The sequence below is a fragment of the Salmo trutta genome, chromosome 29 (genome assembly GCF_901001165.1).
Source record: "Salmo trutta chromosome 29, fSalTru1.1, whole genome shotgun sequence".
Lineage (NCBI taxonomy): Eukaryota > Metazoa > Chordata > Actinopteri > Salmoniformes > Salmonidae > Salmo > Salmo trutta.
The window spans coordinates 42,837,284-42,853,439 of NC_042985.1; the positions used below are offsets into that span (position 1 = coordinate 42,837,284).

The 16,156-nt window shown below is 43.5% G+C and overlaps 1 protein-coding gene across 2 annotated transcripts in view; it reads right to left on the reverse strand.

Annotated features, from left to right (window-relative positions):
• Positions 1–16,156, reverse strand: part of cep120 (centrosomal protein 120) — a 64,113-nt gene that overhangs the window by 28,023 nt on the left and 19,934 nt on the right. For both annotated transcript variants that reach the window (XM_029722248.1, XM_029722247.1), the window contains 8 exons: positions 15,380–15,529; positions 10,991–11,203; positions 10,737–10,833; positions 10,209–10,370; positions 9,989–10,078; positions 9,644–9,736; positions 6,613–6,774; positions 4,657–4,779 (listed from right to left, as the gene is read on the reverse strand). In XM_029722248.1, coding sequence (XP_029578108.1) covers positions 4,657–4,779; positions 6,613–6,774; positions 9,644–9,736; positions 9,989–10,078; positions 10,209–10,370; positions 10,737–10,833; positions 10,991–11,203; positions 15,380–15,529 — 1,090 coding nt within the window. The remainder of the gene's footprint in view (positions 1–4,656; positions 4,780–6,612; positions 6,775–9,643; positions 9,737–9,988; positions 10,079–10,208; positions 10,371–10,736; positions 10,834–10,990; positions 11,204–15,379; positions 15,530–16,156) is intronic.

The window sequence follows — 16,156 nt, forward strand, 5'->3', positions numbered from 1 at the left end:
CAGCCAAGACAACACAGGAGTCTCTGAATGTCCTTGAATGGCCCAGCCAAAGCCCGGAATTGAACTCGATGGAACATCTCTGGAGAGACATAAAAATAGCTGTGCAGCAACGCTCCCCATCCAACCTGACAGAGCTTGAGAGAATCTGCAGAGAAGAATGGGAGAAACTCCCCAAATTCAGGTGTGCCAAGCTTGCAGCGTCATAGCCAAGAAGACTCTAGGCTGTAATCTCTGCCAAAGGTGCTTCAACAAAGTACTAAGTGAAGGGTCTGAATACTTATGTAAATGTCATATTTGTCTTTGTTATAAATTAGCAAAAATTTCTAAAAAACAGTTTTTGCTTTGTCATTATGGGGTATTGTGTGTAGATTGATGAGTGGGAAAAAAAACTATTTAATCAATTTTAGAATAAGGCTGTAACGTAACAAAATGTGGAAAAAGTCAGAATGACTGCTCGTTAGCTTGAAGGGCGGTCCCTCGAGGCGCAGCGGTCCTAGTGTTAACAGATACACTAAATGATTATTTCTTAACTAAATATTACAATTATAACCACCAACAAACTATATCCTCTATAAATAAGGAAGTAAATACAAAAAAACTTGTTCAGTTTACCTTTTTATTTATTTTTTTATTTTATTTATTTTACCGTTATTTTACCAGGTAAGTTGACTGAGAACACATTCTCATTTACAGCAACGACCTGGGGAATAGTTTCAGGGAGAGGAGGGGGATGAATGAGCCAATTGTAAGCTGGGGATGATTAGACAGCCGTGATGGTATGAGTGCCAGATTGGGAATTTAGCCAGGACACCGGGGTTAACACCCCTACTCTTACGATAAGTGCAATGGGATCTTTAATGACCTCAGAGAGTCAGGACACCCGTTTAACGTCCCATCCGAAAGACGGCACCCTACACAGGGCAGTGTCCCCAATCACTGCCCTGGGGCATTGGGATATTTTTTAGACCAGAGGAAAGAGTGCCTCCTACTGGCCCTCCAATACCACTTCCAGCAGCATCTGGTCCCCCATCCAGGGACTGACCAGGACCAACCCAGCTTAGCATCAGAAGCAAGCCAGCAGTTGGATGCAGGGTGGTATGCTGCTGGCATTCTAACGCTTATCTTCTAACGCTTATCTTTAAGTTGTACCCATCTATGGCAGTGGATACGAATGCAGAAGTGTTTGTGCTGAAGCACCACAAGCACACAAATAAACAAGGGCTGAATGAGACTAATGAAACTTAGTCTCTGAAACGGCACTGTTCACAAGTTCACAAAATATGTAGTAACATGCAGTCCATAATGTCACCACTAGATGTCAGCATTTGTATGGAGTAGATTCACTACAGTGCCTTACAACAGTCAACGTAAAACAGTCATGTAAAGAAACACTATGAAAACCTGGCAATGAGAGCTTGTTATGACAAGCACACGCTACCTGTTCATTACGAGAATGTTTTCTTATTGAAAACAATGTCAATTACAGTGTTATTCAATACAACATTTATTTGCTATATATTTCAACTGAAAATGGCAAGCGCTGGTGACTGAAAACATTCATGCAGGAAAATGTTTGCGGCACTGATTATAGTCACACACGTTCTAATTTAGCTAGCTAACAAATAATCTTATCTCATCATGAATGTAAGCACATGGCCTGAAAGATAACTCTTCACCAACTGTCTTGCTTTTTTTGCGGATTGCATATTTCGTGTCAAGGATGAGTAGGTGTTCACTTTGGTGTCCGTCCACTGTTCGCACAGAAGTACAAATTGATAGCTATCTAGCTAGGCTAAATACATTACTGGCTAGCTATGCGTGCATGTGATGAGGACAGGGCTGCTTGCTTGGTGAAGTGTACTTTTGATTATTTACTTATTCAACTAGTGTCGCTGGCAAGCTACTCACCGTCAAACCACCATTGCCCACTCTCTCTCACGTCGTGACTTACGGGCTGAATGATGTTCAATGAGCAGCTCATAGAGCGCCCTGAAGCAACCATTGAAAAATTACAAAAAATGAGACCTATTTGTTCATTCTATTAACTCTACAGTTCAAAAGTTTGGGGTCACTTAGAAATGTCCTTGTTTTTGAAAGAAAAGCTACTTTTTTGTCCATTAAAATAACATCAAATTGATCAGAAATACAGTGTAGACATTGTTAATGTTGTAAATGACTATTGTAGCTGGAAACGGTTGATTTTTAATGGAATATCTACAGAGGCGTACAGAGGCCCATTATTAGCAACCATCACTCCTGTTTTCCAATGGCACGTTGTGTTAGCTAATCCAAAGGTATCATTTTAAAAAGGCTAATTGATCATTAGAAAACCCTTTTGTAATTATGTTAGCACAGCTGAAAACTGTTGTGCTTATTAACTTCACTAGGGTAGGGGGCAGTATTTTCACGGCCGGATGAAAACGTACCCAAATTAAACGGCCTATTACTCGGGCCCAGGAACTGGAATGTGCATATTATTAGTAGATTTGGATAGAAAACACTCTGAAGTTTCTAAAACTGTTTGAATGATGTCTGTGAGTATAACAGAACTCATATGGCAGGCAAATCCTGAGAAAAATCTAAGCAGGAAGTGAGAATTCTGGTGCTTGTAGTCCTTTCAAGTCACTGCCAATCGAACACACGGTGAGTTAGGGTTCATCTTCCACTAGATGTCAACAGTCTTTAGAAAGTTGTTTGAAGCGTCTACGATGAACAGAGACCGAATGAGAAGCCTGGGAAGTTTGTCACCCAGAGAATGACATCACTTCTTGGTGCGTGTTCATGAGGATCGATCCTTCCGTTCCAAAACCTTTTTCAAGACACAGGAACCGTCCGGTTGAAATATTACTGAATCTTCACGTTCTGAAGGCCCTAAAGATTGATGTTTTACAACGTTTGACATGTTTGAACGAACGTAAATACAACTTTTTTTTACATTTCGTCGCGACATCATCCGTGCGCTTTCTACATTGGAAGTAGCTTACTGAACGTGCGAACAACAAGAAGTTATTTGGACATAAATTAGGGACTTTATCGAACAAAACAACATTTGTTGTGGACCTGGGATTCCTGGAAGTGCCTTCTGATGAAGATCATCAACGGTAAGGGAATATTTCTAATGCAAATTATGATTTTAGATGACTCCAAGATGGCGGCTATCTGTATAGCCTAGTGTATTTTTCTGAGCTCAGTACTCAGATTATTGCAAAGAGTGCTTTCCTCGTGAAGCTTTTTTGAAATCTTTCATAGCGTTTGCATAAAGGAGATGTTCATCTATAATTCTTTGAATGACAGTTTCATTTTGTATCAACGTTTATGACAAGTATTTTTGTAAATTGTGGCGCTGATTCACCGGCAGAATGAGGGAAAATATTTTCTGAACATCACGCGCCAATGTAAAATGCTGTTTTTAGATATAAATATGAACTTTATCGAACCAAAAAAATGCATGTATTGTATAACATAATGTTCTAGGAGTGTCATCTGATGAAGATCGTCAAAGGTTAGTGCTTCATTTAGCTGTGTTTTGGGTATTTGTGATGCATGCCAGTTGCTTAGAAAATGGCTGTGTGGTTATTGTGTCGATGTACTCTCCTAACATAATCTAATGTTTTGCTTTCGCTGTAAAGCCTTTTGGAAATCGGACAACGTGTTTCGATTCAGCAGAAGTGTATCTATAAAATGGTGTAAAATAGTCCTATGTTTGAGAACTTTGAATTATGACATTTTGTGGTTTTAAATTTGGCGCTCTGATTTCTCACTGGCTGTTGAATAGGGTGGGACGATTTCGTCCCACATACCCGAGAGAGGTTAAAGAAGCAATAAAACTGGCCTTCTTTAGACTAGTTGAGTATCTGGGGCATCAGCATTTGTGGGTTCGATTAAAGCCTCAAAATAGCCTGAAACAAAGAACTTTCTTCTGAAACTCGTCAGTCTATTCTTGTTCTGAAAAATGAAGGCTATTCCATGTGTGAAATTGCCAAGAAACTGAAGATCCGTACAACTCTGTGTACTACTCCCTTCACAGAACAGCGCAAACTGGCTCTAACCAGAATAGTAAGAGGAGTGGGAGGCCCCGGTGCACAACTGAGCAAGAGGACAAGTAACTTAGAGTGTCTAGTTTGAGAAACAGACGCCTTCGAAGTCCTCAACTGGCAGCTTCACTAAATAGTACCCGCAAAACACCAGTCTTTGCCATTTCTCGTTTCTGTGCCTTTATGGAGCATGCACCCTCAGTTTAGGGACCTTTGAGGGTCTCTGTGTTGGGACCTCTTGGCTTTTGGAGAGCATGTTGCGATACGGAGTTTACCATATCCCACCGTGAAATACGGAACGGGTAATTGAAAGAGAACAAGGTTATTTACATAACCCCAGTTCTCTGATATTATGAGTGAAATATTTCACCGCACTTCCCTGCTCGCAAGACGAGGAAGAGAAGCATGAAAAAATGTGGCAGTGAGCAGGAGAGTGGCTTTCTTTATACAGGGTGAGGGCGCACCATAGTCGCTGCTCTTCAGGTCTGTCTTCAACAGACGCTTGTGATTGGTTTCTTCGAGTTATGGGAGTTTCAGAATGAAATCCCACTGAAATACGTCACTCATAATATCAGAGAACTGGGGTTATGTGAGCAGTATAGTTAGAAGTTGATGTGCTCACCTTCTCCAGACTTAGCAGGTTGATCTCAGACTGAAGTCTGATCTCAGGGCGAATGCTCTGCTGCTCCCGAAACTGCTGGTATTCCTTCTCCAACAGCTTGTATTTGTTCTCTGCATCCAGCATCTACAACAGAAGAACTTACTATGAGGAGCGAAACGGAAAATGATTATTCCTCATCACTACCAATCATGTCATGTGTTACACATATAGGGCAACATTTTTGTAGCGCAAACGGCAAAACTTACCACAAACCTCAATCTCGCAATGTGATTTAATTTAAAACTCTTCAACAATGTGTTATAAAGATACTATTTATGTATTGCTCAGTTTACTAAACTCTAGCTAAATAATCACCGCACAATTGTTGAAAAGTTTCTCATTTAATGACACAGATAATGATGATTGTTATTTTTTGCATGAAAATAAATGTCACCCAAAGGCTTAACTGCCAGTGTTACATTTTAACAACCTTACAACTGCTCTGATTAAATGGAAGAACAGGAGTAGCTCATGACCCATTGTCAATTTGACACTTGGCTAGGAGCGCGAACCACAAACGAGAACAATACATTATACTGTAACAACTTTCATTGATGGCCGTGAGTCCTATGCAATGCTTCCACTGACTAATAAACAAATGCCAGATTCCTCAAAATCATAGGAGCCTAGCTGGTGTTTGTTGACATCTAAATCCCCAGAGTAATTGAGATTGTGCGGTTCTCAATGTTATCCTGTCGGTCTTTTAGACAAGGCAGGCAGCAGAGCAACAAACCCCACACACAATGCCTGGTATTCTGTGCTGGAAGGCAGGGTGGATGGATCCAGGCCTGATAAACGGGCTCTGGTGTGTGCCGACAGAGGACGACAAATGTATGTTTACACATTCCTGACATGGGGAGACAAGATATAGAGCAGCGTGGCAGACTGGCTAGCAGATTTCACAGTACTGCCTTCTTTCCGCATGTCAGAAACCTACTTTGCTTGATTTGTTATGGCCGGAGAGTCCAGATATATTCTGGGAAAATGAGACGGCAGACAACTATTTCAGTAAGTGGGTTTGTCTGTGAGGAGGACAAGGGAGAGATTCTAGTGAAAATAATGCACATTTTCTTCACTGTAAAATATCCAGAGCATACTAGGGGGGTGGAGTGGGACTGAAAAGAACCAACATCTCATTCCATACTGTAGCCTACATACCATAGGTAGGCCTACATGAGTAAATCAGGGGGGCTGGTTTCTCTCCTTAACATTGAAAAAGCACTAAGGGCTATACCTGGACTAAATCAAACTCACCATTTTAAAATGAAGAAAAACTGAGCCAATTTCACAGCTTGAATCCATGCTTTAGCCTGCTCTTCAAGGTGTATTATGTATTAGTTCACACACATGGCTGCTGCTGAACTCTTTCTGCTATTATCTGCTACTGAGCAGAACACATTCGTGACACATGGAAATCAAACAGGGGAGTACGAGATACATTTGCCAGAACTTGACCATGCTATCACCTCTCATTCTGTAATGAAATAAATTAAAATTAAATATACATATTTTGCCTTAATTTAACCAGGTAAGTCATTAACCTGGGAAAACAAAATTAAGTATTTAATAAGTGCTAAAGGGCAGGTCTGTTCTACTACAGAACCATGCAATGCACTGGGTGTGTTAGACCTGAGAGAAAACAGCAGATTGGGGTTGGATGGTCACGGCTGGTCACATATTGATGGTATCCTTGGAGACTGCAAGAGGCCAGAAGCCTGGCCGAAACCCCGGTGTCCGTCTGACCCGTGCTGCTTTCTTCTCTCTTTTTTTGTTCATTTCACAATGTCCACCGGGGGATGACATGGCCCATTGACCTCATGGTCAATGGTCACCCCAGGACCCTCATCTCCTCCCAAGGAGGGGTATTGAGCGGGCCAGCCTAGCATTCCTTCCCCAGCCCAGCGCCCTGACGCCTACCTGCTGTTGCTGCCTGCCACGCTCCTCCTCCAGCTGCCTGACCCGTGACCTCTCCAGATCCACCTGGTGAGCGCAGTCCTCGCGGAGCCGCCGGCCGCTCTCCTGCAGCTTGCACATGTTTAACTCGTGCTCAGCTCGCATCTCCCTCTGCAAGCGCTGCATCTGAAAGCACAAGCAGTGATGCTGGGGTTAATGATATAGGTTTGAGCAAGGAATCCACACCCTCGTAATGCTAAAAGGTATGCAGAGTCAAATGTATTATTGGGATGTACAGGTAACTGCCAAACTGCCCCAAAAAAGTAAATGAGAGTTCTGTTATGGTGTGGTGTTATGGTGTGCATTTTCCTGGTATGGTTTAGGTCCATTCAATCCCTTAGAAGGCAAGATAAACTGCAATAAATAATCAGCTGTCTGAGTGATCACCTTCAACCTTTTTTTTGCAGCGGTGGCAAAGTTCACGGGTGGGGGGGGTAGTGGGCGTGGTAAATGTCATTCTCTCCGACCAACAATTTTAGAGCCCCCCCTCTTGGCCGCAGAGACCAAATGTTTCAAAGCTAATTCCAGGCCTCCAGAGTGACACGGTGGTCTAAGGGGAGGGTTTGGCTGGCAGGGATGTCCTTGTCGCATAGCGCACTTGCACTAGCGACTCCTGTGGCGGGCCGGGCACAGTGTACGCTGACATGGTCGCCAGGTGTACGTGTTTCCTCCTTCGCATTGTGGCGGCTGGCTTCCGGGTTATGTGGGCATTGTTTCAAGAAGCAGTGCGGCTTGGTTGTGTTTCAGAGGACACACGGCTCTCGACCTTCGCCTCTCCCGAGCCCGTACAGGAGTCGCAGCAATGAAACAAGACTAACTACCAAATTGGATACCACGAAATTAGGGAGAAAAAGGGGTAAAAAAATGTAAATACAAAACATTTCAATAAAAAATATAAAGAAAAAAGCTAATTCCATGCAATTATGCACATTTTGCCATGAGGCTGAGAGAAAATGTGGAGTTTTAAAGCTAGTTTCCATCCGGTGTATGTGACAAAACAGATATAATAATGTATAATTATTTTTTTGCAGTGCTACACATTTTGCCATGGCTCATGCCGTGTTCTTATGCTATCCGAGTGACTCAAACATAACAAAATCAATTGAAGCCCCATCAGTCTCGGCGCCAGGATAAAGTGATTAATGGGGCAGTTGAAATCAGCGAGGGGGGCACCATTTTTGGGGGTTCCTGCATTGGACTTATATTGAATTTTGCTTATATCACACAATACCAAAATAAACAAAATGTTCAAATGCTGAGACGCCGAGATCATTTAGTGCTTTAAAAGTGACAGGTTGGCACGAAATCTGTAGCCCATCTCCGCTGCGCTGTATCAGCACAATGGACAGCGCAAGATCGTTTCGGTAATGAATATAGATAGGTGAATTACCCTATTACAAAACAGCCTATGTGAATGCAGCCGTACACACAGCTGTCTTACCAAAATAATGCAAACTAAATGCTGAAAGTAGTAGCCAACAAAAATACTGAATTCCATTTTGGCTTAGAATACAGACAACTGCTAATGCGAACAAATTCGAACAGAACAAACAGCGGTACCAAGTAGTAGGCCTAGTAAACTAAATTTCAGATTGATAAAAGGAATGACAATCTATATTTAGGCTACTTACATTAACACGAAACAAACACAGTAAACAAAATCGGGAATGGTTTCACATCTTGAAAGACTCTGGGTCAAGGGCACAAAGGTCCTCCAGCAGTTCGCTGTTGCGTTTGCTAAATCGTTCGGACATTTCACCAATGACAGCATTAGCACTGAACTATGCCCAAATGACTTCGAACTCTGTCACACCTCAACTTCTCGATGCACTCCAACGCACTGCGGACCACTTTGATGCCAGTGTAGATCCATTGCTTTTGCCTCAAGTAATTTGTTTGGAGGATCGAGAAGACTGAGGATACTGTGCACCATAGTGGCTACAAACTTCAAGCCTGGCTCGGTCACCGCCTTCAGCAGCCCTGTAGCCTCAAGTCTTACTTCTGTGTTGTACGAACCCATGCATTCGATGTCAGAGGAACTTCACAATGCTGTCACAACTTTAAACAACCAGTGACACTGTAGCGAGGTGTCCGGCCCACCTTTGATCCATTAGCCTTTTCAAGGTTTCTCCAGTGCACAGGGCAGCCACTGTTGGTTTCTTTAAGAACTAGTGAGTCAGAGACATAAAAAGAAAGTCCTACAGCACATTCTCAGACATTGCCTGAACAACCACTAAGTGAAGCTTGTTTTTTTCCTGCTTTTTATGGAAACCCAAAAGGAGTCATACCTAACTGCCCCAGTGGCTTTCCATTGCCCACCAACACATAGGTGCTCTGTCCATGAAACATGAAACTAAAACTGAGGGGACAACTTTCAACTGAGGGGTCCTCTTCTGCCCCCTAGTGCCAAGCTCCACACATGACATTTTGGGAATTTTAGATTGTCAAGGACTGTTTAGTTTATATTTTGGTGATTGTTAATTGTCAAAAATATATAGCTCCATTATCTTCTCTACATACTTTATATCTGTAGCTCTGTTTTATGTGGTCGTTATCATATGTCATGTTGTCTGTAAATGTTGATGGTTTAATGTCGTTTCAACTCTGCTCTTAATTGCGAGAAATTCCTGTAAAGGCAAAATAAATGAACAGATTTCTGTTGAACAACACTATGGAAAATGTTATATATATAAAATTTGAAATTGCACATGCGCTGGGTGCAATCTGACTGCCTGATACGCACCCTGTAGTCACCTCACTGATGAAGCCGGTATCGCTACACTTTAAATGACGGTATTTTACGTAGTGCAACTATCCCCCAAATATATATATATTTGGGGTGACTACAGCGTGCGTGCGTGCGTATCAGGCAGTCAGATTGCACCCAGCGCATGTGCAGTTTCACATTTGTAAGACTATACATGCCGTGCATTACACTGTGTGTCCTGTGCTCTCCTTGGAATGTTTACATTTTAAAAATATTAAATAAACCAACCTCCATTTCTGCATGGCCTAAATGCTTCTCTCTCTTCTCCAGGTCAGCCAGAATCTTCTGAAGCTGCTCCTCCAAGATGGTGTACTCTACCTCCTGGGAACACATCACATAAGGGCCATCTGTCACACAACGACCATAAGAAAAGTAGTATAATGCTCCGGAGTGAAGTTTCCCCTATGTACAGATCTAGGATCATCTTCCCCTTGCCCAATCAAAACCTTAACCATTACTGGGGGGAAATGCAAAACTGACCCAGGATCAGCATTTAGGGGCAACGTCAACCTACTCCTAGTATAATACATTACAGAATCATTGTTGATATCAGTAAAGGCAGTAATTGTGCACCTTTTTTCTGACCAGAGACTCGCGCTCCCGATCCCTCTTCTTCCATTCCTCGGCCAGCGCCTGCATGTGGCCCAGCTCTTTCTTCTTCAGCTGAGGACGGAGAGCGCGCACACACACACACACACACACACACACACACACACACACACAGACATTTGTACCAAAACAAAAAGGCATCAATGGAATTGCTACAATAACACATTCACTGCAGTATAGCCACCTGGTCATCAAAGAGATCCTCCTGCACCTCCTTCCACATCTCCAGCTCCAGGGCAGCCCTGTACTCCAGCGTCTCGCGGGGCTCGGTGGGGACTCCGCCTGCACTGCTGGGAGGAGCTGGTCGCAGAGCTGGCACCGTCTTTTGTGCCACAGGATACCCATTCTGTCACAATACAAGATCATGTTATTTACTATGATCTAAAAAGGCCAAACAGATCCTGGATCCGCCCCCTTCTACTGTGAGACACTTTATAAATATGGGCCCTGACCAGTTTGTATACACAAAGCATCTCAAAGTAGAATTGCTGATCCAGGATCAGTTTGGCCTTTTAAAATTAGTATGAATCTGATTACATGGGCAGGGAAGACCTGATCCTAGAACAGCACCTACTAAGATGATTTATCAATGTGCCCTGGTCATTCTACTTGCTCTCTCACTACAGCTCAAACAGTGAATTACAGTATAAGTGGTGCACAAATCTAAAAGCATCAACTTGTGTACAAACATACAGCATGTGCCACATTGTACCTGGGAGGACTCAGACATGACGATATCTTGGACCTTGACTAAACCAAGGTTCTCCAGGGTTGTGACGTAGCACAGCTCAGCCACCTCTTCACTGGGCCTGTGGAAGGAGACACACACGCAAGTTGTTTCACACGTACTAACACTAGCTCAACCAAGCAGTCAAGAAGCAGTCAAGGGTGCCATCTAGCAAGCATACATAGAACTGCAGCCACACATGACTACTACTGATGATAATATCTTCCAAGAGTCTATACGTTGCATGTCCAGTCCCTGCTGCTGAAAACCCTTGGGCCTTTATGACTGGGATCCTCTCGGAGAAGGTCTGCCTCCAGTGCTGCTGGCCCATGGGACCCAGGAAGCGGCTCTTCTCTGCAGTCAAGAGGTGGGACAGCTGTATGCTGGCCGTGCCCAGGAGAATGTCTCTGGAGCTGGTATTTTTGTGCCACACCTCCACCACTAGGGGTACCCTACACCAAGGAGAAAAATCCATTAACAAGGGAAAGGGGGATACCTAGTCAGTTGTACATCTGAATGCATTCAACTGAAATGTGTCTTCTGCATTTAACCCAACCCCTCTGAATCAGAGGTGTGCAGAGGGCTGCCTTAAAATCGACATCCAGGTCATCGGGGAACAGTGGGTTAACTGCCTTTCTCAGGGGCAGCTCGGGGATTCGATCCAGCAACCTTTCGGTTACTGGCCCACACTCCTACCCGCTAGGCTACCTGCCGCCCAAGCACAGTGAGACTAGAATCTCTGGTGGGCTCCAGCGTGAAGTTTCCCCTTGGTATAGATCTAAAATCAGCTTCACCTCCCACAATCCTAACAACCATTAGTGGGGAAAACTGACCCAAGATCAGCAATTAGGGGCAAATTCACCCCTTCTCCTTGTGGCCATACATAGCCTGATCGTTTGAACACACCAGAATGGTGGCCTGATTAATCAATCATATGTAATTTTGAAAAGATAAATTCCTCTTAAAAAAGGTGTACATTAATGGGTATTTACAGTGGCTTGTGAAAGTATTCAGACCCCTTGACTTTTTCCACATGTTGTTACATTACAGCCTTATTCTGAAATGTATTAAATATCCCCCCCACACACAATCTACAAACAATACCCCATAATGACAAAGCAGAAAACGGTTTGAATAAATTTTTGCTAATTTAATAAACTTTTTTTATTTTTTATCACATTTACATAAGTATTCAGACCCTTTAGTCAGTACTTTGTTGAAGCACCTTTGGAGGCGATTACAGCATCAAGTCTTCTTGGATATAAACCTACAACATTGGCACACCTGTATTTGGGGAGTTTATCTCAAGTGATGTTCGATCGGGTTAAAGTCCGGGCTCTGGCAAGGCCACTCAAGAACATTCAGAGACTAGCCCCGAAGCCACTCCTGCGTTGTCTTGGCTGTGTGCTTAGGGTCATTGTCCTGCTGGAAGGTTAAACTTCGCCCCAGTCAGAGGTCCTGAGCGCTCTGAAACAAGTTTCATCAAGGATCTCTCTGTACTTTTCTCTGTTCATCTTTGCCTCGATCCGGACTAGTCTCCCAGTCCCTGAAAAACATCCCCACAGCATGATGCTGCCACCATAATGCTTCACCGTAGGGATAGTGCCAGGTTTCCTCCAGACGTGACACTTGGCATTCAGGTCATCACACCAGAGAATCTTGTATCTCATGGTCTGAGAGTCTTTAGGTGCCTTTTGGCAAACTCCAAGAGAACTGTCTGGACACTGGACACCATAAAAGGCCTAATTGGTAGAGTGCTGCAGAGATGGTTGTCCTTCTGGAAGGTTCTCTTATCTCCAGAGGAACTCTAGAGCTCTGTCAGAGGGACCATCGGGTTCTTGGTCACCTCCCTGAAGGCCCTCCTCCCCCGATTTCTCAGTTTGGCTGGGCGGCCAGCTCTAGGAAGAGTCTTGTGGTTCCAAACTTCTTCCATTTAAGAGTGATGGAGGCCACTGTGTTCTTGGAGACCTTCAATGCTGCAGAAATGTTTTGGTGCCCTTCCCCAGATCTGTGCCTCGACACAATCCTGTCTCGGAGCGCTACAGACAATTCCTTCAACCTAATGGCTTGGTTTTGCTCTGACATGCACTGTCAACTGTGGACCTTGTATAAAAAGAGGTGTGTGCCTTTCCAAATCATGTCCAATCAATTGAATTTACCACAGGTGGACCTCAAGTTATAGAAACATCAAGAATGATCAATGGAAACAGAATGCACCGGAGCTCAAGTTCGAGTCTCATAGCAAAGGGTCTGAATACTTATTTACATAAAGGTATCCGTTTTTTATTTTGAATACACTTGCAAAAATTTCTAAAAATCTGTTTTCTCTGTCATTATGGGGTATTGTGTGTAGATTGCTGCTTCTTTTTTTATTTAATCCATTTTACAATAAGGCTGTAATGTAACAAACTGCAGAAAAAGTTAAGGGGTCTGAGTACTTTTCGAAGGCACTGTAAATCGAAAGAAACCTTGAGTTGTCTTAGTACACAACCAAAATGAAACAAGTAGACAACCATCAACTAGCCAGTGTTTCCCAATCCTGGGGCCTCATTTACCAACCGTGCATACTAAATTTCATTTAAAATGTTGGTGTAGGTGGAGATTCTATGATTTGCGTGCGCAGCATATAGGCATGTTTTCAATCATAAATTATAGCCATAATATACACGTGTGCTTGTGAACAAGCAACCCCACAAGGAATACACCCTCTATTCACCTTTTATGGAAGCAAAAATGCTGTATGATTTGGAAATGTTGGAACTTGGGCCATGACAGTTTCGAAATGGCAAATTTGATCGGAATGTTTAAACATTTTGCAGTGACTGCTTAAAACAAGTGATTGATTGTCGATTCGAACTAGGGATGTTAACGGTTAACCGTTGATCAGTTAACTGTCAAAGCAGAAAATACATTTGACAGGTCATGCTCATCAGTCTATAGGTTAATTTGCATTATTTAGTGGAATTCAATTGGCTCGTATTTTCGTTAGTCGTCATGTACACTATACATACAAAAGTATGTGAACACCCCTTCAAAATGGTGAATTCTGCTATTTCAGCCACACCCGTTGCTGACAGGTGTAGGAGCAACAACTGCTCAGCCGAGAAGTGGTACACCACACAAGCTCACAGAATGGGACGCCGAGTGCTGTAGCTCGTAAAAATCGTCTGTCCTCGGTTGCAACACTCATTACCGAGTTCCAAACTGCCTCTGGAAGCAACGTCAGCACAAGAACGGGAGCTTCATAAAATGGGTTTCCATGGCCCGAGCAGCCGCACACAAGCCTAAGATCACTATTGAGCAATGCCAAGCGTCGGCTGAAGTTTAAAGCTCACCGCTATTGGACTCTGGAGCAGTGGAAACGCGTTCTCTGGAGTGATGAATCACGCTTCACCATCTGGTAGTCTAACGGACAAATCTGGTTTTGGCGGATGCCAGGAGAACGCAATCTGCCCCAATAAATAGTGGCAACTGTAAAGTTCGGTGGAGGAGGAATAATGGTCTGGGGTTGTTTTTTTATGGTTTGGGGTTGTTTTTTTATGGTTCAGGCTAGGCCTCTTAGTTCCAGTGAAGAGAAATATTAACGCTACCGCATACACTGACATTCTAAATGATTCGGTGCTTCCTACATGATTCTGTGCTTTCAACTGTGTGACAACAGTTTAGGGAAGGCCCTTTCCTGTTTCAGCATGACAATGATGACACCAACGATGAGACAGCCTATAGGGAGGAGGTCAGAGACATGGCCGTGTGGTGCCAGGACAACAACCTCTCCCTCAACGTGATCAAGACAAAGGAGATGATTGTGGACTACAGAAAAAGGACAACCGAGCATGCCACCATTCTCATCGACGGGGCCGCAGTGGAACTATCATGGTCTAAACACACTAAGACAGTCGTGAAGAGGGCACGACAAAGCCTATTCCCCCTCAAGAGACTGAAAAGATTTGGCATGGGCCCTCAGATCCTCAAAAGGTTCTACAGCTGCACCATCGAGAGCATCCTGACTGGTTGCATCACTGCCTGGTATGGCAACTGCTCGGCCTCAGGCACTGCAGAGGGTAGTGTGTACGGCCCAGTACAGCACTGGGGCCAAGCTTCATGCCATCCAGGACCTCTATAGCAGGCGGTGTCAGAAGGCCCTAAAAATTGTCAAAGACTCCAGCCACCCTAGTCATAGACTGTTCTCACTGCTACCGCACGGCAAGCGGTACCGGAACGCCAAGTCTAGGTCCAAAAGGCTTACCAGCTTCTACCCCCAAGCCATAAGACTCCAGCTAATCAAAAGGGCTACCCAGACCCCTCTTTTACGCTGCTGCTACTCTGTTATTATCTATGCATAGTCACTTCAATAACTCTACCTACATGTACATATTACCTCAATTGCCTCGAGTAACCAGTGCCCCCACACATAAGTGAGGCCCCTGATCCTGGGGACCCTAAGGAGTGCACATTTCAGATTTTGCCCTAACACTAACACACTTGATTCAACTAATCAAGCAATTGATTAGATTCTGGATTTGTTAGTGCTAGGTCAAAAACACCCCTTTGGCACAATGAAACAAGTACGCACAACAAGCCCCTAAAAGTGCATGCTTCACGTATTCCTCTAGAATGTGACAAGTCACCTGAGAAAGGTGTCCTGGACTTGGTGAGGCAGAGCGGCAAAGTCAAAGGCACAGTACGACTGGGGCAGGAACACCTCCATGTTCCTCTTCACTTCCACTGGGGGGTTGGTCATGATGGGGGCGGCACTCCCGAAAAACTGGTACGCATACCTGGAATGAGAGAAAATACTTGGGTCTTTCCACAAAAAAAAGTGCATTTTGCGTCTCTTTGATATTTGAAGCAGAAATTGTGTAACAATATAGAATTTTAAAAGCCTGTTATGTTAAAAAAAAGGTGCAATTTGCAGAAATCACTCCGCCATTTCCTGGTTGCTAAAATTCTAATAGCATGCCTAATTTCAGTTTATGACAAAGCAAGCAAGTGTAGAGAATAATTTTACCATCTAAACTGCTGTGAAATATCTTATCAATAACCAAAAATATTGTGTTTTCAGCTGGTGTACAAAACCGAAAGTAAAAGTAAAAATGGAACTTAAGAACGGGAAGCACAGAAAGAGCACACATAGAACAGATCTACCACTTCTTAGACTTGCTTTCAGAGAGAATGACAAATCTATAACTGTCTACGTTAATTTGGGCAGGTTTGCCCAAAAAGTTAAATATTGCAGCTTTAAATGAAGTTCCCTTTAAAATAGACCACATGGAGAATTCAATAGATCAGATTTTTAATATGGCAGTGTTTTCCATTAGCGCCAGCCGTCGGCTAAATCAGCCGGTTACAGACAAATTTTCCGCCTGCTATTTTTCCACTTCAAATTAACCAGGCTACTTTTCGTT